Source organism: Mobula hypostoma, chromosome 5 (assembly GCF_963921235.1).
Source record: "Mobula hypostoma chromosome 5, sMobHyp1.1, whole genome shotgun sequence".
In the NCBI taxonomy this organism is placed as follows: domain Eukaryota; kingdom Metazoa; phylum Chordata; class Chondrichthyes; order Myliobatiformes; family Myliobatidae; genus Mobula; species Mobula hypostoma.
Window position 1 is genome coordinate 91,902,007 of NC_086101.1, and position 24,894 is coordinate 91,926,900.

At 41.8% G+C, this 24,894-nt stretch overlaps 1 protein-coding gene across 1 annotated transcript in view; it reads left to right on the forward strand.

The window, feature by feature from the left end:
- Positions 1-24,558, forward strand: part of dars1 (aspartyl-tRNA synthetase 1) — an 87,994-nt gene extending 63,436 nt beyond the window's left edge. The window contains exons 13-18 of the mRNA XM_063048637.1: positions 5,942-6,088; positions 6,492-6,534; positions 21,593-21,673; positions 21,772-21,883; positions 23,815-23,886; positions 23,979-24,558. Of these exons, the coding sequence (XP_062904707.1) occupies positions 5,942-6,088; positions 6,492-6,534; positions 21,593-21,673; positions 21,772-21,883; positions 23,815-23,886; positions 23,979-24,070 (547 nt within the window). The 3' untranslated portion in view covers positions 24,071-24,558. The remainder of the gene's footprint in view (positions 1-5,941; positions 6,089-6,491; positions 6,535-21,592; positions 21,674-21,771; positions 21,884-23,814; positions 23,887-23,978) is intronic.
- Positions 24,559-24,894: the final 336 nt, after the last annotated feature.

Sequence of the window (24,894 nt, forward strand, 5' to 3'; positions counted from 1 at the left end):
CTTCATAGGTGGGATGAGGTTTTGATGTTGGTGTGCAGTGCCCTTTTTCCTCCAAACAGTGATTGTGCGTTTCTGCCAGAAAGTTCAACTTTTGTCTCATCTGTCCACAGAACATTGTCCCAGAAGCATTGTGGAACATCCAGGTGGTCTTTTGCAAACTTGAGACATTCAGCAATTTTTTTTTGGAGAGCAGTGGTTTTCTCCATGGTGTCCTTCCATGAATGCCATTCTTGTTCCCTGTGTTCCTTATAGTAGACACATGAACAGACTTAGCAAATTTTAAAGAATTCTAGAGATTTTGCTATATCCCTTGGGTTCTTTTTCATTGCACGTTGTGCTCTTGGTATGATCTTTGCAGGACACCCACTCCTAGGTAGAGTAGCAACAGTACTGAATTTCTTTCATTTATAGACAGTTTCTCTTACTGTGAAGTGATGACCACGCACGTCTTTAGAAATGTTTTTGTAGCTTTTTCCAGTTTCATGCATCTCTACAATTCTGCTAAGGTCTTCTGAAAGTTGTTTTGATCAAGCCATGGTGCACATAAACAGATCTTTCTTGAGAAGAGCCGGCTCTGTCAGTAACCTGACTTTGTGTGTCTTTTTTTCATAGGACAGAACACCTCTACAACCCACCTCATTGATTAGAGCACCTGACTCTAAGTAGCTTTTGTAAAAGGCATTACCCCAGAGGTTCACATACATTTTTGAACCTAGACTGTGATTGTTTAAATGGTGTACTCATTATTGAGAGAAGAAGTGCTATTGTTTGTGTGTTATTAGTTTAGGTAGATTGTGTTTATCTATTATTGTGACCTGGATGAAGAACAGACCACATTTTATGAGTAATTAATGCAGACAACCAAGTAGTTGCAAAGGGTTGACAAACTTTTACTTGTAAGTGAACACAAGATAGTATCTGGAAGCCACAAGATATTTCTGCAGTGGTGATGAGCAATGTTTGTCCTTCAGCTAAAAGTAATTTGCATTGCTTCCGCTTTACAGGAGTGTTAAATTTTAAACTTTGTACTGCAGATTGCAGGATGAGTGAGAGACTTGAGAAATTCTAAAGCTTTTGGGTTTTGGACTGCTGAAGGTAAAGTTATTAATCATGTGTTAGTGAAACTTTGGGAATCCCAAAAAGTTGGGAGATCACAGAAAACCTGAAGGGTTAGAGTAGGATAATGCAAGCAATGGATTTAAGAAGAAGGATGAGATTGTTTAAATCACGGTGTCGTCTCATGGGGAACCAATACAAGTAGTAGCACAGAAGTTATTGACTAACACTAATAAATGCATGTTAAGATGCAAGCAGCCAGAATTTGGAAATGTTTGATTTTACAGGGAGTGTTGAAACAACCATAAATAATAGAGCTATAGTTAAGAATTTTAGATGATGTGTGGTAAAGATAGAGATGGGTTATGTTTATTGATTCTAATTAGATATTGGTATTTGCACTTGATGGAAGTTCAAAGTAAATTTATTATCAAAGTGCATATTTATTATTTAGCGACACAGCACAGAGTAGGTCCTTCTGGCCCGTCAGGCTATGCTGCCCCAACAATCCCGATTACCCTACCCTAATCACTGGACAATTTACAGTGACCAGTTAACCAACCCAGTAAGTCTTTGGACTGTGGGAGGAACGTGGAGCACTTGGGGTAAAACCCACTCATTCCACATGGAGGACATACAGAGACTCCTTACAGATGACCCTGGGATTGAATTCCAAACTCTGATGCCCTGATTTGTGATGGCACCACTCTAACCACTGTGGTAATCCAATCATAAAAAAAAGAGAGGTCCTACCAAAGGGTTTTGGACCGAAACGTCGACTGTACTCTTTTCCCTGATACTGCCTGGCCTACTGAGTTCCTCCAGCATTTTGTGTGTGTTGCACACTATTGAGGTGCCCCATATTTCACCATTTACAAACCTGAGATTCATTTTCATGTGGGCATACACAGTAAATCCAAGCAACACAATAGAATTCATGAAAGACTGCACCCAACAGGATGAACAAACACCCAATGTGAAAAGACAACAAACTGGAAATACAAAAATAATAATAAATAAATTAGCATTAAGTATCGAGAATGTGAGATGAAGAGTCCTTGAAAGTGAGTCCATGGGTTATGAGAACTGCTCAGTGATAGGGACGAATGAAATTGAATGGTTATCCCCTTTAGTTCAAGAACCTGATAACTAAAGGGTAATAACTGTTCCTGAACCTGGTAGTGTGGGTCTTGAGGCTTCTGTACCTCCTTCCTGATGGCAGCAGCGAGAAGAGAGTGTGGCATGGATCATGGGGTCCTTGATGATGGATGCTGCTTTCCTGAGACAACGCTCCATGTAGATGTGCTCAGTGGTGGGGAGGGCTTTACCCGTGATGGTCTGGGCCATATCCACTACTTTTTAGAGGACTTTCCATTCAAGGGCATTGGTGTTTCCATACCAGAACGCAATGCAATCACTCAATATACTCCACCACACATCTATAGAAGTTCGTCAAAGTTTTGGATGACATGCCGAATCTCGTATGAATATTGAATATAACCGTATGACTCTGCTTCAAAATAATAAGTTTATCCCCAAATGGATAACTTGCTAATTTATTCTTTAGTAAATAAAATTTGAGTAACCAAATATAATTACAGGAATAAATCTGAAATGTTAACTTTGTACAGTTTTGTGGAACACAGCTCCTCATATCTTGGTCCATTAGAAAGACTTTTTTTGCTCAAAATAGAACGTAAAGATAAACCCAACCATTATTTAACAGTCCATTTAACAGAGAGGCTGATGAAGGCAATGGTATTAAAATACAGTGGATTCTGGCTACCTGGGACACATTGGGACCAGTACACATTGGCCCAATTAAGCGGCTGCCCCACTCAACCAAAGTTTCATGGAAATAGTTAAAGAAGGCAAATTACCATTTAACTGAGTCATAGATTAAGTTTTTAAATGAAATGAAAAAAATAGAACACTATCAATAGTACTACAGTACTATAAAATGTGTATCAGTTCCTAATATTTATTGACGGACGCATTCATCCAATGTACACTGATATGTTCCTTTGACTGCAAATTAACAGACACCGAGTGCAGATAGTGGGCTGCCTTCATACATTGCTTCTGGTGATTCCTTCCTCCAAATCTGCATTTTAGTTGCAACATTCAAGATGATTGTTGATCTTTCAAATTCATCATGGTTCCTAACTCGGTGATGAAATTGTTTCATTTTCACTCCTGGCCTTTTCTTTCATCTCCATGCCTGTAGCCGCAGTGAGCAAAACGGTTCTAAATTGTCTTACAGCTTATTTGTCACCATCTAAAATCACTGCTTTTGCGCGCACACACACACAGCCAACTGACACTGTTTAAAACTGTTTGCTCTAAGCATGGTGTACTGTCTAACAATCACACAAGTGCAAGTGACTGACACTAGTTAGAAACTGTTCAGCATCAGACTCCTATCCCAATTACGCGGCATAGTATCCCAAATAAATGAAGAGAATCACTGCTATTTTCTGGATTAGTTTTTGTTCTTTAGGAATTGTCGCAAATAAGTTGCTGTCCCAATTAACTGGAGTCCACTGTTATGTGTGGGTTTTCAAAAGCAATGGATAAAGTGCCATAGTATTGACTTTCAATAGAATTGAAGCCTATGGAATAAGGGATTGTGGCAATGTGGATGCATGATTAGGCAAGGGATAGAAGAATTGTTGTGAAAGATTGCTTCTTGGAATTGACATTGGCAGATACCAGAGTTTCCCAGAAATCCATATCAACACTACTGTTTTTCTTAATGTGTATTAAACTTAGACATTGATGTACAGGAGCCTATTTTTAAATTTACAGCTGATACACAAGTTAGAAGAGTCAAAGTATGTATACCATATACAACCTTGAGATTCTTCATCTTACCTGCATGCTTTAAACAAAGAAACACAAAAGAATTCATGAAGAAACACATACATTTAAGACAGACAAGCATCGGATGTTGAAAAGAGGACAAATAGTGCAAATAGTGAAAAAAAGGAAACAGATAATACATAGAACATGAGATGCAGAGTCCACAGCTGCGCAGTCAGTTCAGTGCCGAGGTAAGTGAAACCGTTTCAGGAGCCTGACAGCTGCAGGGCAACAACTACTCCCAAAACTGGCAGCGTGCAATGCAAGGCTGAAGGGAAAATAGTGTAGCATACTTCAAGGGGGCATCAAAAGGCTAGTGAAATGGGTGGGATATGTGTTAGAAGAAATTTAACATGAAGAAGCGCAGGTGATGTACAATATTTGGATTGGAATAATGAGGAAAAGCAAAGTAATCTGAAATATATTGTTTTAAGGAGGTGCAGGAACTGGGAAACCTGGGTCTCTGTGCTCAAGTTTCTGAAAATAGGGCAGTTGGAGAAATCAACTTTAGTTTTTCATTTTCATTTTGAAAGTATAAAATTCTGGACTTTGTAGTTAAGGAAGGATAGAAAGCCATTATTGAAGGATATTTTACAAATATCAAGACATAAATCCTTGACCAATAAGGTCGTGAGATTAAAAAATAAACAAAAATTTGGTTGTTTGATGGTCATTAGCAATTATAATTTGTCAATATCTTTATAAAGACCTGATTTTCTGTTCAGTCAAATTAGCAATTAATTTACAGTAGTGAGATCCTTAACTCTGAAGAGGCTGATGGTATGATGCTGTTTTTATAAAGCTGAAGGTGCCTTAATACAAATTAGCTATTGTCGGATAACAATTAAAACATCTTTTCATTGCGCCTGCGAAGTGTTGACAAGTTTGTAAAATAATTATGTCACCCATGATCCAGACATCTTTTTTGTTATTCAGAAATTCAGTTACGTGAAGTCTCAATATATCACTTCCCATTGTAAAATGCTTGATGAGAGAAGATTAATAATATCTATGCATCATGTCTGCCAGTTATAACAAATAGTTGTTACTAAATGGCACACATTGAAGTTGCTGGTGAACGCAGCAGGCCAGGCAGCATCTCTAGGAAGAGGTGCAGTCGACGTTTCGGGCCGAGACCCCTCGTCAGGACTAACTGAAAGAAGAGCTAGTAAGAGATTTGAGAGGGGGAGGGGGAGATCCAAAATGATAGGAGAAGACAGGAGGGGGAGGGATGGAGCCAAGAGCTGGACAGGTGATAGGCAAAAGGGATATGAGAGGATCATGGGACAAGAGGCCTAGGGAGAAAGAAAAGGGGGAGGGAGGGAGGGGGAACCCAGAGGATGGGCAAGGGGTATAGTGAGAGGGACAGAGTGAGAAAAAGGAGAGAGAAAAAGAATGTGTGTATATAAATAAATAACAGATGGGGTACGAGGGGGAGGTGCGGCATTAGCAGACGTCGACTGTACTTCTTCCGAGAGATGCTGCCTGGCCTGCTGCGTTCACCAGCAACTTTGATGTGTGTTGCTTGAATTTTCAGCATCTGCAGATTTCCTTGTGTTTGTGTTACTAAATGAGTTTTATTCCGCATCTAATTATTTGTAATTCCTTCAAAATTTATGTCATTTCAGTTTGTACAGAAATTCAGTTACATGAAGCCTCAATACATCACTTCCCATTGTAAAAAAAAAGTTGAATAACATCTCTGCATGATTTCTGTCAGTTATGACAAATATTTGTTTCTAAAGAAGTTTTATTCTGAATCTAATTAATAGTGATTCCTTCAAAGTTTAAATCAGCATAGTTTATTGTAAGAATAAATTTCATTATAACTTTGACCAAGCATTAAGTTAAAAATTTAAAAACTGACAAGTATTTTTTAGTTTAAATTTTGCTTTCTCTTATAGTTAGAACTGAAATCAAGAATAAAGGAAACCTAAAAGTGCATTAAAGTTAATAGTACTGTAGTCTAAAAGTATGCAAAATTATAATAAAGCATTAATTTACTGTTTTTTTTAATGGCTAGGTTTCAAACTGAGATTCAAACAGTTTGCAGACAATACCCCTGTGAACCTTTTAAGTTCCTGGAACCAACTTTAAGGCTGGAATATTTGGAAGCTGTGGCCATGCTGAGAGAAGCTGGAGTGGAGATGGGTGATGAAGAGGATTTGAGGTAAATATCAAAATTAAGCCAGTTTTTCATTTGAATCATAATTGAACATATGTGCCTTATTCTGCATTGGTAGCATTAATAGTACTTTAACTGAAAAATTAGTAGCCTTAGGAATTAAAGCAATTATATGGACCTTTTGTTAAGTATCTGCAGAATAATCCTTACCTGTCAGCTCAGTCTGGCGATATAATGTTAATCAAATCATTTATTTTAGCATAAACTATTGTATTCACAAGAAATTACTGAAATAACCAAATATTTGAAATAACTAGTTAATAAGATAGATTTTCCAATTTAATTCTTGAAGGTAGAATGAAGCATAAGATGGCAAGTATTGATATTTCTTTATCAATGGTTAATGAATTACCAATTCAGATTATGAGCATATTACTTATACTTTCAGCACTCCAAATGAAAAGCTGTTGGGTCGTCTGGTGAGAGAAAAGGTAATAAAAAAGTGATAATTTTTTTGTAAGGTGGAGAAAAGAATATTCGAGATTTGAATGTTTTGTTTTTCTTTGTAAGAAAATTAACAGTGAATATTCTGCATGAAATATTTGACTACATTACGCTACATAATATTTATGTAATATCTATGTCTTATTTTTCTTGCATATTTAGGGCATTTTACATTGGGAGTCATTTGTAAATAGCTTAAATTTAAATTGGTTCAAGTGTTTTTTTCTAATACAGAATTATTAGAAAATACACTACATGCCAATTTTCCCTAAGTGTATCAACTTAGTCCCGTACATGACTGCTAAATTTTCAGTTATAAAGTTATTATATGAAAAGAATCATGTAATACAAACAACACACATCAAAGTTGCTGGTGAACGCAGCAGGCCAGGCAGCATCTATAGGAGGAGGTGCAGTCGACGTTTCAGGCCGAGACCCTTCGTCAGGACAAAATTGTGTTATAACCTGATGCACAATGCAAACAGCATTGACTGCAAGTATAATAGCTGCAACTAGTGGTGATTCCATCTTGCTTCTCCGCTGGCATTATCACAAATTCTTGATCTAAAAGTATGAAATAAAATAATTATTAAGTCTCTCAGTACTGGAAATGGGAATCTGATCCTGTTCTTTAAGCATTACGTCCTACAATAAGGCTAATTCAGTAATGATCTGTTTGTAATTTTGTGCAGAGTACATTTTTTTAAAAAAAGGATGGATAATAATTAGCATTCTTAGTTTTAAAGTTAATAAAAAAAAAATTGAAAAGTGAGCCTTTAAAGAAACACAGGTTTCTACAGGGGTTGGAATCTTGAGCAAAAATAACGGCTAGAAGAATTGAGTAGGTTAGAGAGCATCTGTAGAAGCAAAGGGATGATCAACACGACACAACATCAGACCTGAGAAAGTCAGTATATAGAAATGAGAGGGAGGGGTGAGACGGGGGGGCGGGTAGATGATAGGTGGAACCAAATGAGGAGAAGATGATGCAGTATGGAGCCAAGAGAGCGAGTGTTAAGATGGAGGCTAGTAGCTGATGTGTGGAACCATTAGAAAAAAAGAACCTAGACAGTTGCGGCAAAGTGGAGTGGGGAGGAAGGGTAGAGACATAGAATCATAAAGTCCTTGCAAAGTACAGCATAGAAACAGGCCCTTCGGTCCATCTAACCCATGCAGGACCATTGAAACTGCCTAGTCAGTCCCATTGACCTGCTCCCGGACCATAGCCCTCCATGTAACTATCCAAACTTCTCTTAAATGTTGAAATCAAACTCCCATGCACCATTTGCACTGGCAGTTTCCATGCTCTCGCAACCCTCGAAGTGAAGAAGTTTCCCTCATGTTCCCCTTAAACATTTTGCCTTTCACCCTTAACTCTTGACCTATAGTTGTAGTCCCACTCAAACTCAGTGGAAAAAGCCTGCTTGCATTTACTCTACCATTACCTCTCATGATTTTATATACCTCTATCAAATCTCCTCTCAGACTTCGATGTTCCAAGGAATAAACCCCTAACCTATCAATCATTCCTTAAGATCCAGTTCCTCCAGTCCTGGCAGCATCTTGAAAATTTTCTCTGTACTCTTTCATCTATATTTACGTCTTTCCTATAAGTAGGTGACCAAAACTGCACACAATACTCCAAATTAGGCCTCACCAACATCTTATGTAAAAACCACTGCTTAAACGTGTGAGAGCAGAGAAAAGAGAGATAAGGGCCTGGCCAAAAGGAGCAGCCTCAGCACTACAAGACTGTTTTTTGCACACAGACTGGGACATATTCAAAACAGCAGCCTCCTATGATGACCATACAGACATTGAGGAGTATGCGGAGGCAGTAGTCACCTACATGAGCCAAATGCACGGAGGATGTCACTGTGATGAAAACCTTCACCGCACGTGGTTATAAAAAGCCATGGATGACAACAGAGGTGCGTTCACTACTGAAGGCCCGTGACACAGCCTACAGATCGGGGGACAGGAGTGCGCTTCGCTCAGTCAGGTCTGCGCTTTCACTCGGGATCAGGAAAGCGAAAAGGGCCTACGCGGGCAAAATACATGGACACTTCTGTGACACAGGTGACACCAGACGGATGTGGCAGGGAATTAAAGCTCTGACAGACTACAAGATCAGGCAGAAAACTGATGACAGCGACGCCTCTCTTCCATACAGGCTTAACAATTTCTTTGCACGCTTCGAAGCATCAAACACTACAACAAGGAGGAGAGCCAGTCCCTTTTTACCATCTGACCAGCCGGCTCCAATCATTGATCCAGAGCAAACACGGAGAACCCTTGCCAGGGTCAACCCACGAAAAGCAGGAGGTCCCGACAACATCCCTGGACGTGTGCTCAAGGAATGTGCTGATGTATTAGCAGATGTCCTGACAGACATTTTCAACATCTCCCTTAGTCAAGCCATTGTCCCCAGGTGCTTCAAAACCTCCACAATCATCCCTGTAGCAAAGAAATCAGTTGTAGCCTGTCTGAATGATTACCATCCCGTTGCCCTGACCCCCATAGTGATTAAATGTTTTGAACGGCTTGTCAAGCCTCATATCACAGCCAGCCTCCCCTCATCGCTGGATCCTCTACAGTTTGCTTATTGTCCAGATCGCTGTACGGAGGATGCAATATCCACCACACTGCACACAGTTCTCTCTCACTTGGACAACAAAGACACTTATGCCAGAATCCTGTACATTGATTTCAGTTCAGCGTTCAATACCATCATCCTCCAGAGACTAGTGGAGAAACTGTCGCTGCTTGGCCTTAACACTGCCATGTGTCGCTGGATTTCTTGACAGAGAGACCACAGTCAGTCCCTGTTGGCAGGAACATCTCTGATTCCATCACACTGAGCACTGGATCCCCACAAGGCTGTGTGCTTAGCCCATTGCTGTTTACACTGCTAACACATGACTGTGCAGCCAGATTCAAGGAGAACCTGATCATTAAATTTGCAGATGATACCACAGTGGTGGGGCTCATCAGCAAAAATAATGAAACAATGTACAGGGAGGAGGTCAAACACCTAGCGAGCTGGTGCAGGGATAACAACTTGATGCTTAATGTCACCAAAACCAAGGAGATGATTGTTGATTTCAGGCGGTCTCAGCCTGAGCACACACCCTTCAGCATCAGCGGCTCCACAGTGGAGAGAGTGGAAAACATCAAGTTCCTTAGGGTGCAGATCTCAGACAATCTCACCTGGTCCAGGAACACCACTGGGATTGAGAAACAGGCCCAGCAGAGATTGCACTTTCTGAGGAAGCTTAAACAAACATCATTCCCCACTAACATCTTAACTACGTTCTACAGAGGCATGGTTGAGAGTGTGCTGACCTCTAGCATCGCAACCTGGTACTCCAACTGCAGTGCTGTCAACAAAAAAGCCTTGCAGAGGGTGGTTAGGGGAGCAGAGAAGGTTATTGGGGTCTCCCCACCTTCCGTCCAAGACCTCTTTCAGAGTTGATGCCTCCAGAAGACACGGTACATCATTAAAGACCCCTCACACCCTCTATCCAAATACTCATATTTCCAGTCCCTTAGAATTCCTTCCAATAACTTTCCCACAACTGATGTCAGCCTATAATTTCCTGGTTTATATTTAGAGCCTTTCTTAAACCAATGGAACAACATTAGCTATTATCCAATCCTCTGGTACCTCACCTATGACTAAGTCTAATTTAAATATCTCTGCTAGGGCCCCTGCAGGGTCTGAGGGGATTTGTGAGGCCTTTGGGAATTTAACTTGCCTCAAGATAACAAATACCTCCTCCTCTGTAAACTGTATAGGATCCATGAGCTCACTGGTGCTTTGCCTTACTTATATAGATTCTGTGTCTATCTCCTGAGTAAAACAAATGCAAACAATCCATTTAAGATCTCTCCATCTCTTTTGGCACCACACGTGGATTACCATTTTGATCTTCCAGATGACTAATTTTGTCCCTTGCAATCCTTTGCTCTTAACATGTGTGTAGAACCTCCTAGAATTCCACTTTCACCTTGTCTGTTATGGCAACCTCATGCCCTCCTGATTCTTTCTTAAGTGTTCTCTTGTATTTCTTGTACTCTGTAAGCACCTCATTTGTTCCTACCTGCCTATACGGCGCCAAGGTAACTGAGCAAATGTGATATCAGTCTGAATAAAGTTAAATAACTAGAGTTTACTACTCATCTGAGTTGACAGGTCTAAGCCGATAACTGTTTTCTGCACAAGTTTTTTTTGCATCTTAATGCATGGCCAGTTTGCGTCTCTTTCATGTTTATGTTGCTTTTGGTAATACCACTCTATCATCAACTGGTGATAAATTTCATCATCTCACACCATTTGTAACACTAATTTTTAGTGATCTTGCTTGTATCTGATTTCCCAGAAGTTTTGTTGCCATGGTTTCTGTCCAATGGAGATACCCCCTTTGTAATCTTGAAGATGACTGTCACCTCTTGATCCATTTTTGCTGCTGAATTGAGCTAGTTAGTGTTGCCTGGGAGTTGTTATCTATTTTCAGATTGTTTTCTTTTGCTCTTTTTTCCGGTGCCTTTGTATTCTTTCTGTAATATAATTCAGGGTGCATACAGTATTACCAGGATCCTTTGGATATTGTCAGCCTTATAAAGGCAGTAGAAAAAAGAAATAATCTGTGGGAAGATAGGTCATCAGCCTGATATCATTGCAACAAACATGAATGCCATAGAGTTGTCAAAACACTTCACCCCGTTTAACCTATCATGTTGATATCAGAATGAAGATGGAGCAAAGACCAGGCCATTTAGCAAATGCTGTTGTGTCAGATTAATTAAATGTCAAACTAAACCAATTCTCTCTGTCCACATATGTTCAAACCCATCCATTCTCTGCCCATTCATTTGCTCTTGGAAGGCCTCTGTCACATTTAGCTCCACTGCCCACCTTGGCCAACACATTCCACCTATGCATGTATGGCGTTGGTATCTGGCGACTCTGCACGTGCTCTCCTGAGCAAACTGCCCTCTACACTATCCTATACCCGAGAAACCCTTCTAAACCTCCAATCTGCTACATCTAGCAAGGTCAACAGCACCCTGGCGAAGCTACTGACCCAGCTGGAGATCACCACGCCAGAATTGCTTCTTCAACTCCGGACCGTACCTGGACCCGACCAACAAGGCCTGGTCCGAGGCCCACCACGTTCCCGGAGACCCGGGGCCTGCTACCGTGCTGGAGCGCTTGAAGACGCGGCCTATTCTGACCAGCACCTCTCCGAAGCAGACGACTATACAGAAGTGATGTCGGAGACCTCAAGGTGCCCCAGATGCTTCCCCGGAGCGACCAGCATAAAACCCCGTTGGTGGACATCCACAGCTGCCGGAAGTGAGGCCTCCGCTGCCGACCTCGGAAATCGAGCCCGAGGCTCGGCTGGAGCAGAGGTCTCCGCAACCGTGACTCAGGTCACGGACTTGTTTCAGCCAGGAGCCCAGCCCTCCGGGATTAAGTGTCAGAATCGGGGCCCAACCCAATTGACAGCCCGGGCCCCCGGCAGCTGGAAGTGGCAGCGGAGCCTCCACCATCACTCGGCTCGACCCGGAGCACCCGACGACGTGACCCACTGATCAATCCCCACGGGATGCATCCACCAACCTCAAAGAGCTGCCAACAACACACTGCATCAATGAAATCCTGGAAAGATGCACCCTTTACCGAGGAAGCGTGGGAAAAGAGCTGGGCTGCTGATCAGATTGAAGCTGAGGGGCTTCAGGGCCCCTATGCCCACCATCCTACTAGCTAATGTGCAAGCCATGGCGAACAAGGTGGATGATCTTAATGGGAGACTCACCTACTGCAGGGAGATGCAGAACTGCTGTGTATTCTGTTTCACCAGACCTGGCTCTCCCCTGCCACCCCCAACTGTGCCATCCGACCGGAGGGATTTTCGATCCATCGGATGGACTGCACGGCGTCTTTGGGCAAGATGAGGGGAGGTGGTGTCTGCCTACCGATCAACACTGGGTGGTGCTCAGACACAGTGGCACTAACAAGCTCCTGCAGCCCGGACCTGGAACACTTGTTGGTGAAGTGTCGTCCCTACTATCTGCCACGGGAATTCACCTCGGTCATACTGACAGCGGTCTACATTCCCCTCCTCTACCGGCGGACATGGAGTGTGCTCTGAACATACTGTATGCCAACATCAGCGAACTTGAGACCAGGTATCCAGAGGCTTTGCTCATTACAGCCAGGGACTTTAACCAGGCCAACCTCAGAAAGGCACTGCCAAAGTTATACCAATATGTCTCCTGCCCCACTAGGGGCCCGAGTATACTTGACCGCTGCTACACAGCAGTCATGGATGCCTACAGTTCCATCCCACGACCTCACTTCGGAAAATCAGACCATCAGGCTGTACTCCTCCTCCCCGCTGACAAACAGAAACTGAAGCGGGAGGTCACAGTGTCAAAAGTAGTGTTGCGTTGGACGGAGGAAACGGATGAGGTCCCCCATGACTGCTTTGAATCGGTTAGACTCGGCAGCTAACCTCGATGAGTATGCCTCAGCTGTCACGGACTTTATTTGGAAATGCACGGAGGACTGTGTGTCTCGCAAGACGATTCGGGTATTCCCTAACCGGAAACCTTGGATGAATTATGAGGTCCAGTCCCTTTTAAAGGCTAGAGCTGCGACTTTTAGGTCCGGGGATACCAGTCGCTATATGGAATCCAGGCGTGATCTCTGGAAAGCCAATAAGGGCGCTAAGAGGCAATATCAAGCCAAGTTGGAAGCCCGGGCTAACCAGAGGGATGCCGGTAGACAATGGCAGGGTCTAAATGAGATCACTGGGCGCAGAGAAAAAGCTGGGAATATCAATAACTGTGGCACTTCTCTTCCTGACGAACTTAAAGTATTCTACCCAAGGTTCGAACAGAAGAGGAGCGTCCTGCTCCCTCCGGATGAACCGGACCTGGTGGCATGGAGATTCATCGTCACAGAGGAGGACGTTAGAAGGGCCTTCCTGAAGATAAATCCAAGGAAGGTGACGAGCCCAAATGGCGTCCTGGGACGGGTCCTCCGGGCCTGTGCAAGCGAGCTAGCTGGAGTGTTTGCTGACATCTTCAACTGCTCCTTGCTTCAGTCTAAGATCCCCTCGTGTTTTAAAAAGGCAACGATAATCCCAGTGCCAAAGAAGAGCAAGGTGGCATGCCTGAATGACTATCGACCTGTGGCTCTGACATCAATTGCTATGAAGTGCTTCAAGCAATTGGTTATAGCACACATCAACCACAGCCTACCGGTCAACCTCGATGCTTTGCAATTCACCTACCGGAGCAACAGGTCAACGGCAGATGCCACCTCTCTGGCCCTACATTCCTCCTTAGAACACCTGGAGAATAAAGACATATAATGTAAGACTCCTTTTCATTGACTAAAGGCATCTGTTAGTCTTGCGAGACCATGGATCTGTGCCTGGAAAGTCTTCACTCTGTAGGGCGCAGGCCTGGGCAAGGTTGTGTGGAAGACCGGCAGTTGCCCATGCTGCAAGTCTCCCCTCTCCACGACATCGATGTTATCCAAGGGAAGGGCATTAGGACCCATACAGCTTGGCACCAGTGTCATTGCAGAGCACTGTATGATTAAGTGCATTGCTCAAGGATATAACACGTTGCCTCGGCTGGGGCTCGAACTCACGACCTTCAGATCACTAGGCAAATGCCTTAACCACTTGGCCACATGCCCACACTGTAGTTCATTGACTACAGCTCTGCCTTTAATACCATCATTCCAAATAAACTGATTCCTAAGCTCCGGAACCTAGGCTTTAGCACTCAGATCTGCAGCTGGATCTTCAACTTCCTCACAGACAGGACCCAGGCTGTGAAAATAGGGGACAGGCTCTCCTCTACAATCACTCTGAGCACCGGTGTCCCACAAGGCTGTGTACTCAGCCCCCTGCTGTACTCACTGTACACCCATGACTAGTGCAGTGACTAGTGGGGTACCGCAAGGCTCAGTGCTGGGACCCCAGTTGTTTACAATATATATTAATGACTTGGATGAGGGAATTAAATGCAGCATCTCCAAGTTTGCGGATGACACGAAGCTGGGTGGCAGTGTTAGCTGTGAGGAGGATGCTAAGAGGATGCAGAGTGACTTGGATAGGTTGGGTGAGTGGGCAAATTCATGGCAGATGCAATTTAATGTGGATAAATGTGAAGTTATCCACTTTGGTGGCAAAAATAGGAAAACAGATTATTATCTGAATGGTGGCCGATTAGGAAAAGGGGAGGTGCAACGAGACCTGGGTGTCATTATACACCAGTCATTGAAAGTGGGCATGCAGGTACAGCAGGCGGTGAAAAAGGCGAATGGTATGCTGGCATTTATAGCGAGAGGATTCGAGTACAGGAGCAGGGAGGTACTACTGCAGTTGTACAAGGCCTTGGTGAGACCACACCTGAAGTATTGTGTGCAGTTTTGGTCCCCTAATCTAAGGAAAGACATCCTTGCCATAGAGGGAGTACACAGAAGGTTCACCAGGTTGATTCCTGGGATGGCAGGACTTTCATATGAAGAAAGACTGGATGAACTGGGCTTGTACTCGTTGGAATTTAGAAGATTGAGGGGGGATCTGATTGAAACGTATAAAATCCTAAAGGGATTGGACAGGCTAGATGCAGGAAGATTGTTCCCGATGTTGGGGAAGTCCAGAACGAGGGGTCACAGTTTGAGGATAAGGGGGAAGCCTTTTAGGACTGAGATTAGGAAAAACTTCTTCACACAGAGAGTGGTGAATCTGTGGAATTCTCTGCCACAGGAAACAGTTGAGGCCAGTTCATTGGCTATATTTAAGAGGGAGTTAGATATGGCCCTTGTGGCTACGGGGATCAGTGGGTATGGAGGGAAGGCTGGTGCAGGGTTCTGAGTTCGATAATCAGCCATGATCATAATAAATGGCGGTGCAGGCTCGAGTGGCCTACTCCTGCACCTATCTTCTATGTTTCTATGTTTCTATGATTGTGTAGCCAAGTTTCCATCAAACTCAATATATAAGTTTACTGATGACACCACAATTGTAGGCCGTATCTCGGGAAATGATGAGTTTGAGTACAGAGAGGAAATTAAGAACCTGGTGGCGTGGTGCGAAGACAATAACCAATCCCTCAACGTCAGCAAGACGAAGGAATTGGCTGTTGACTTCAGAAGGAGTAGCGGACCGCACGACCCCATTTCCGTCGGTGGTGCGCAAGTGGAACAGGTCAAAAGTTTTAAGTTCCTCGGGGTCAATATCACAAATGACCTGACTTGGTCCAACCAAGCAGAGTCCACTGCCAAGAAGGCCCACCAGTGCCTTTACTTCCTGAGGAAGCTAAGGAAATTTGGCTTGTCCCCTAAAACCCTCACTAATTTTTATAGATGCACCATAGAAAGCATTCTTCTGGGGTGCATCACAACCTGGTATGGAAGTTGTCCTGTCCAAGACCAGAAGAAGCTGCAGAAGATCGTGAACACAGCCCAGCACATCACACAAACCAGTCTTCCATCCTTGGACTCACTTTACACCGCATGCTGTCGGAGCAGTGCTGCCAGGATAATCAAGGACACGACCCACCTAGCCAACACACTTTTCGTCCCTGTTCCCTCCGGGAGAAGGCTCAGGAGCTTGAAGACTCATATGGCCAGATTCGAGAACAGCTTCTTTCCAACTGTGATAAGACTGCTGAACGGATCCTGACCCGGATCTGGGCCGTACCCTCCAAATATCCGGACCTGCCTCTCAGTTTTTTTGCGCTACCTTACTTTCCCTTTTCTATTTTCTATTTATGATTTATAATTTAAATTTTTAATATTTACTATCGATTTATACTCCAGGGAGCACAGAGCAGAATCAAATATCGCTGTGATGATTGTACACTCTAGTATCAATTGTTTGGCAACAATAAAGTATAAAGTATTTCTTTGTGCAAAAAAAAACTTGCCCCACTCATCTGTCCTGATGATGGGTCTCGGCCTGAAACGTCGACTGTTTACACTAGTTATGCCTCTCATATTACAAACTTTTATCATGTCTCATCTCAGCATCCGCCTCTCCAGAGAAAACACTAATTTGACTAGCCTCTCCTTATACTGCATGCTTCTGACACAGGTTGCGTCCTAGTGGGCCTCCACCAAGCTTCTACGTTATTCCTATAATATATTCTGCATGGAGGTCAGTGACCAGTGGTGTGTCTCAGGGATCTGTTCTGGGACCCCTACTCTATGATTTTTATAAGTGACCTGGATGAGGAAGTGGAGGGATGGGTTTGTAAATTTGTTGATGACACCAAGGTTGGGAGTGTTGTGGATAGTGTGGAAGGCTGTCAGAGGTTACAGCAGGACATTGGTAGGATGCAAAACTGAGCTGAGAAGTGGCAGAGATGGAGTTCAACCCAGTTAAGTGTGAGGTGGTTCATTTTGGTGGGTCAGATATGATGGCAGAATATAGTATAAATGGTAAGACTCTTGGCAGTGTGGAGGATCACTGTCAGAGAGATCTTGGGGTCTGAGTCCATAGGATACTCAAAGCTGCTGCGCAGATTGACTCTGTGGTTAAGAAGGCATACAGTGCATTGGCCCTCATCAATCGTGGGATTGAGTTTAGGAGCCAAGAGGTAATGTTGCAGCTACATAGGACCCTGGTCAGACCCCACTTGGAGTACTGTGCTCAGTTCTGGTCACCTCACTACAGGAAGGATTTGGAAACCATAGAAAAGGTGCATAGGAGATTTACAAGGGTGGTGCCTGGATTGGGGAGCATGCCCTATGAGAATAGGTTGAGTGAACTCGACCTTTTTTCCTTGGAGCAATGGAGGATGAGATGTGACCTGATAGAGGTGTATAAGATGATGAGAAGCATTGATCATGTGGATAGTCAGAGGCTTTTTCCGAGGGCTGAAATGTCTAGCACAAGAGGGCACACTTTTAAGGTGCTTGGAAGTAGGTACAGAGGAGATGTCATGAATAAGTTTTTTACGCAGAGTGGTGAGTGCGTGGAATGGGCTGCCGGCAATGGTGATGGAAATGGATACGATAGGGTCTTTCAAGAGACTGCTGGATAGGTACATGGAGCTTAGAAAAATAGAGGGCTATTGGTAACCCTGGCTGATTTCTCAGGTAAGGAGATATTCAGCACAGCTTTGTGGGCCAAAGGGCCTGTATTGTGCTGTAGGTTTTCTATGTTTTATACCTGCTATGCACCTCCTTTTTTTCCTTAACCAGGGCTTTAATATCTCTTGAAAACAAAGGTTCTCTAAACCTTTTATCTTTACCTTTTATTCTGACAGGCACATATAAGCTTTGTACTCTCAAAATTTCACTCTTGAAGGCTTCCCAGTTAACAGATACATCTTTGCCAGAAAGCAGCCTGACACTAATGATATGATCACTAGATATCAGAATCGTAATCAGGTTTAATATCACCAGCATATGTCATGAAATTTGTTGACCTAGTGGCAGCAGCACTGCTACATAATAATAGATGTGCAAATGAGCACACACACGTACATACACACAGTGGTGCTCGAAAGTTTGTGAACCCTGTAGGAATTTCTCTATTTTTGCATAAATATGATCTAAAATGTGATCAGATCTTCACCTAAGTCCTAAAACTAGATAAAGAGAACCCAATTAAATAAATAACTCAAAAACATTATACTTGTTCATTTATTTATTGGGGGAAAAGTGTTTCAATATTACATGTGTTTGTTGGAAAAAGTATGCGAACCTCGGAGGTAATGCCTTCTACAAGAGCTATTTGGAGTCAAGTGTTCCAATCAATGAGGTGAGATTGGAGGTGTAGAGGTGCCCTGCCCTATAAAAAAAAAGACACACAAGGTCAGAGTACTGACAGAGCCTGCTCCTCTCAAGAAATATCTGTTTATATGCACCATACCTTGATCAAAACAATTTTCAGAGGACCTTAGAAGAAGAATTATAGAGATGCATGAAGCTGGAAAAGGCTACGAAAGCATTTTTAAATATCTGAGTGTTCATCAGTAAGAGAAATTGTCTACAAATGGAAGAAAATCAGTACTGTTGCTACTCCCCCTAGGAGTGGGCATCCTGTAAAGATCACTCAAAGAGTACAACATGCAATGCTGAAGGAGGTGAAAAAGAACCCAAGGGTAACTGCGGAATCTCTGGAACTTGCTAATGTCTCTGTTCATATGTCCACTGTAAGAAAAACGCTGAACAAGAATAGTGCTCATGGAAGGACATCAGGGAAAAAAACCATTGCTCTCCAAAGAAAAACATTGCTGCATGTCTTAAGTTTGCAAAAGACCACTTGGATGTTATACAATGCTTAAGGGGCAATGTTCTGTGGATGGATAAGACAAAAGTTGAACTTTTTTGGCATAAAATATACATTGTTACGTTTGGAGGAAAAAGGGCACTGCACACCAACACCAAAATCTCATCCCAACTGTGAAGCATGGTGGAAGGACCAACATGGTTTGGGGCTGCTTTATTGCCTCGGGGTGTGGACAGCTTGCAATTTTAGAGGGAACAATGAATTTAAAATTGTATCAAGACATTTTACAGGAGAATTTCAGAGTAGCAGTCTGTCACCTGGAGCTTAAAGGAAGTTGGATAATGTAATCAGACAGTGATCCAAAAGACAAGAGTAAATCAGCAGCAGAATTGTTTAAAAAGAAGAATGGCCGAGTCAAAGTCCTGACCTTAATCCTATAGAAATGTTGTGGAAGGACCTAAAGCAAGCAGTTCATGCAAGGAAGCCCACCAACATCTCAGAGGAAGCAGTTTTGTAAGAAGGAATGGCCTCAAATTCCTCCAAGCAGGACAGATCAACAGTTACTGGAAATGTTTGGTTAAAGTTATTGCTGTACAAGGGGTCACAGCAGGTACTGAAAGCAAAGGTTCAGATACTTTTTCCAACATGTATATGTAATATTAGATTGTTTTCTCAATAAATAAATTATTTTTTGTATAATGTTTACAGTACCAGCAACCTGGGTTCAATTGTAATAAATTGTATAATGTTTTTGTGTTATTTATTTAATTGGGTTCTCTTATCTAGTCTTAGGACTTGTGTGAAGATCTGATCACATTTTGGGTCATATTTATGCAAAAGTAGAGAAAATTCTAGAGGATTCACAAACTTTCTAGCACCACTGTGGTGGTGTAGGATATATATAAGTTAAATAAGTAGAATAAAGATTAGAAATTTAAAAAGTAGTGAGGTGGTATTCATGGGTGTAATGTCTACTCAGAAATCAGATGGCAGAGGAGGAGAAGCGTTTCCTGAAATGCTGAGTGTGTACCTTCAGTTTTTTGTACCTCTTTCCTGATGGTAATGATGAGAAGAGGGCGTGTCCTGTGTGATGAGGATCGTTAATGATGGACGCTGCCTTTTTGAGGCATCACTCCTTGATATGACAGAGGCTACTACCAGCATCCTGGTAAATCTCCTCTGCAACCTCGCTAAAGCTTCCACATCCTTCCAATAGCGAGATGAACAGAGCACTGGGTGTACAAGACAATGAGAGGCATTGATCGTGTGATAGTCAGAGGCTTTTTCCCAGGGCTGAAATGGCTAACACGAGAGGGCACAGTTTTAAGGTGCTTGGAAGTAGGTACAGAGGAGATGTCAGGGGTAAGTTTTTTACTCAGAGAGTGGTGAGTGTATGGAATGAGCTGCTGGCGACAGTGGTGGAGGTGGATACAATAGGGTCTTTAAAGAGACTTTTGGATAGGTACATGGAGCTTAGAAAAATAGAGGGCTATGGATAACCCTAGGTAATTTCTAAAATAAGTACATGTTTGGCACAGCGTTGTGGGCCAGAGGGCCTGTATTGTGCTGTAGGTTTTCTATGTTTCTAGGCTACACAATATTCCAGATGTGGTTTAACCAGGGTTTTTGTTTCGTTTATTTATCTGTCTCTTCATTTATTTATTCTAGCCCTTTGAACCACGCTGCCCAGCAACCCCCGATTTAACTGTAGCCTAATCACGGGACAATTTACAATGACCAGTTAACCTAACAATCAGTACATCTTTGGATTGTGCAGTCATGGGGAGAACGTACAAACTCCTTACAGGCAACGGACTGAATGCAGCCTGGGTTGCATTGTGCTAACCACCACGCTACCGTGCCACTCGAGAGAGAGAGAGCTGCAAAATTACCTCGCGGCTCTTGAATTCAATCCCTGAACTAATGAAGGCCAACATAACATAGTAACCCTTATCAACTTGCACAGCAGTTTTGAGGGATAGAGGCCTACGGATGATAAGAGGCATAGAACAAGTGGATAGCGAGAGACTTTTTTTTCCCAGGACAGGAATGGCTAATATGAAGGGGGATAATCTTAAACTGATTGGAGGAAAGTAGAGGGGGCATGTCAGAGGTAAGTTTTTCACACAGAGTGTGGTGGGTGCATGGAACGCCCTGTTGGATAATGATAGACCAGATACATTATGGGCATATAAGAAACTCTTCAACCCATGGATGATAGAAAAATGAAGGGCAATGTAGGAGGGTTAGATTACTCTTGGAGTAGATAATAAAGTCAACACAACATCGTGGGATGAAGGGCCTATACTGTGCTGTAATGTTCTATGTTCTCTGTTTTACAAACACTTATCAGCCTCTTGCCATTTATTTTTATCTGCCCATCACCCACATACCCGTCTACCTACACCAGCTGGGTATTCTTCTCCCTTGGTTCACCTTTCTTATCTCTTCCCCAACCTAGTTACATCTGCCCAACATCCTTCTCTTTATCTGGTTCTATTATCATCTATCAACTTCAGTCCAACCCTTTCCTCTGGATTCTATACATTGGCTGTCTTCCTTTCACACTCTCGATGCTGATATGGGGTCCCTGTGTCTCCACAAATGCTGCTAAACCTGCTGAATTCTTCCATCAGTTTAATTTTTGCTCTTTAAAGATGCATGTTTGGGGACTTCTGTGCATTTGGATTCTGAAATATAAATATTATTTTAACTTTTTTAATTCAAAAGACAGTTATTTTGCAAATAAGAAAATAAATTCATTTTTTTCTCACAGTATGATACAGACTTTTATATCCTTGACAAGTATCCTCTAGCTGTGAGACCTTTCTATACAATGCCAGATCCACATAACCCTGTAAGTAATACTTTCATTTTACTTTAACTTTAGTATAACTTCATCCTCGCAAAATCTGTTGCATTTCTGTATTTTATTTAAATTGTTCAACATTCCAGAAATATTCCAACTCGTATGACATGTTTATGAGAGGAGAGGAGATTTTGTCTGGCGCCCAGAGAATCCATGACCCTCAGGTCTTAACCGATCGAGCTCTCCAACTTGGTTTAGGTATGTGTATTTCATTGTCTTAAAATTGCAATGCCTAATGTGAGAAATGTAATTCCACCGCTGTGTCATCTACATAATTTTATTTTTGTTTGGATTTCCAATTCAATAAAGTTGACAGATACAAAGGCCTGGCAATTGAATGTACCTGATTTAGTCAGTGCCAGGATTATGGCATATTGATCAACTGGTTTTATTTGTTTCTAGCTGGCTGCAAGTATTAGAAGTGGTAAGAGGAACAGCAAACTCAAATGCCTCAATAGATGCTTGCTGAAACCATTAAGATCTGAAGACAGGTGACACCAGTCAGCGATGGGAAACGGGATACTTCCTGTCTTACTGGACAATCTAAAATTGATAACTTGCCCACCAATTAACTGTTACAGTTAGTTGCAATAAATTGGATAATTAATTTATAAATTAAAATGATTTTCAGTTGTACCCTTGGTAGTAAATTGTTAAATTATAATTGCTATATTAAAGACAAAAAATTTCCATTACTATTTTTGTCACATCCTCTGTGACTATGAATGGTTGTGAAGTATTTACAATGGTGCTAGAAAGTTTGTGAACCCTATAGAATTTTCTCTATTTCTGCATTAACATGACATAAAAAGTGATCATATCTTCACATTAACCCTAAAACTAGATAAAGAGAACCCAATTAGATAAATAACACAAAAACACTCCACTTGTTCATTTATTTATTGAGAAAATTGATTCGATATTACATGTATTTGTTTGGAAAAGTGTGAACCTCTAGGATTATCAGTTCGTTTAAAGGGGAAATTAAGAGTCAGGTGTTTCAATCAATGGGATGACAATCAGGTGTGAGTGTGGGAGGCCCTGCCATATTTCGAGAACATAAACCTGGGTCTTCACTATCAAAATCTGATCTTCACCACACAGGTGTTTGGAGTGTGCCATGCCTTGATCATAGGAGATTTCTGAGGACCTGAGGAGGGAAAAAAAGAGTTGTTGATGCTCACCAGGCTGGAAAAGGATACAAAACCATTTCTGAGGAGTTTGGGCTCCACCAATCCACAGTCAGGCAGATGGTATACAAATGGAGGAAATTCAGCATTGTTGGTACTTTCCCCAGGAGTGCTCGACCAACATCTAAGGAGCCACAGGCAGCGTTTGGATTGGCTAATGTCAGTGTTCATGAGTCTACTATCAGGCAAACACTGAACAATGGTGTGCATGGCAGGGTTGCAAGGAGAAAGCCACTACTCTCTAAGGAATGCATTGCTGCCCATCCTAAAGTTTGCTAAAGACCATATGAATAAGCTAGAAGGCTAGTGGAAGAATGTTTGGTGGATGGATGTCCAAAATAGAACATTTTGGCTTAAATGAGAAGTGTTATGTTTGATGAAAAGCATACACTGCATTCCAGCATAAGAACCTTGTCCCATCTGTGAAACATGGTTGTGGCAGTGTCGTGGTTTGGGCCCACTTTGCTGCCTCAAGACTGGGACGGCTTGATGGAACTATGAATTCTGAACTGTACCAGCAGTTTCTACAGGAAGACCCGTCTGTGAACTGAAACTCAAAGGAAATTGGGTCATGCAGTAAGGCAACGACCCTAAACACACAAGTCAGTCTACCAAAGAATGTTAAAGCAGGCCAGGCTGCATCTATGGAAAAAAGTACTGTCGACGTTTCGGGCCAAAATCCTTCAGCAGGATCAAGTATAATGTTTTTAATTGGGTTCTCTTTATCTAGTTTTAGGACTTAGGTGAAGATCTGATCACATTTTAGGACATATTAGTGCAGAAATAGAGAAAATTCTAAAGGGTTGACAAACTTTGTAGTACCACTGTATACAGGAGTAAAATCAATGACTCCAGCATATTATTTCTACCAAGTGACAGTGCTAATTGCCACAATGCCTTTTATTGTTGGATAACTGAGGTTTTATTTTTGCATTACAGATGTAGAGAAGATAAAATCATACATTGATTCCTTCCGCTTTGGTGCACCACCGCATGCTGGTGGCGGTATAGGTAATGTTGTTTTACTGCATGTGTCAATATATAAATAAATACAAATAGATATAATTGCATATTCATTATTTTTTCCTTTCCTCATCATTTAGGTTTGGAACGTGTCACAATGCTATACTTGGGATTGCATAATATACGTCAGACATCGATGTTCCCCCGTGATCCCAAGAGACTAACTCCTTGATCAGGCTCAAAGGATACGAAGATCTGTTGATACAGTATTATAACTGGTGTTTGTCTTTTCAGAAATAACAAATGCTAAATACTAATAAATGCCAAAATTGTTTTTCATTTTCTGACTAAGTTCACATTTTATTTGTTTTGAATTAAAATGCTAAACTACAGGACTGAAAATTGAAATTCTGTTAAGAAAAAGCAGCTCCACTTTACCATTTCTAATGCAATGACAATTTATAAGACTTAGGAGGATAAACAAAAAAACGTAATTACAATGAGAAATGTGTATGGACAAAATTCTGCTTTAGTTTGCATGTGGTAATTTATAAGATGATTTGCAAATACAGTCTTAATTTCATGTGGTAAATCAAAGGAAATTACGGGGTAAAAGTAGTAAGTTATTAACTTACTATTGTAATAATTTTTCAATGTTATTATTTTCTGGATTTTATTGCAATAAATTGGAATTAACTAAAAACGTGAAATGATTTTCTGTTGTACACTTGATATTAAATTGTTGAAGTATAACTGATAGATTGACATCAAAAAAATTCTTGTTATTTTTGTCACATCCTTTATGACTGTGGAATGCTAGTGAAGTGCTTTTTGGACAAAGGTGGACTGAATGTCAGGTGAGAATTCTAATTACCAATCCTTTATCAGATTGTTTAGAAAAACTGAAGCTGCTTTGTATGATGTATTCAAACACAGATCCATTGTTTTATGGGTTCTTACAGTTCTGTTCAGTCTGCATAAGCTAGTTTTGAAGTCCATATACAGTTCTGCTTTAAGACTTCTTCAAGTGGAGAACCATCAACTTCTGATCCATCT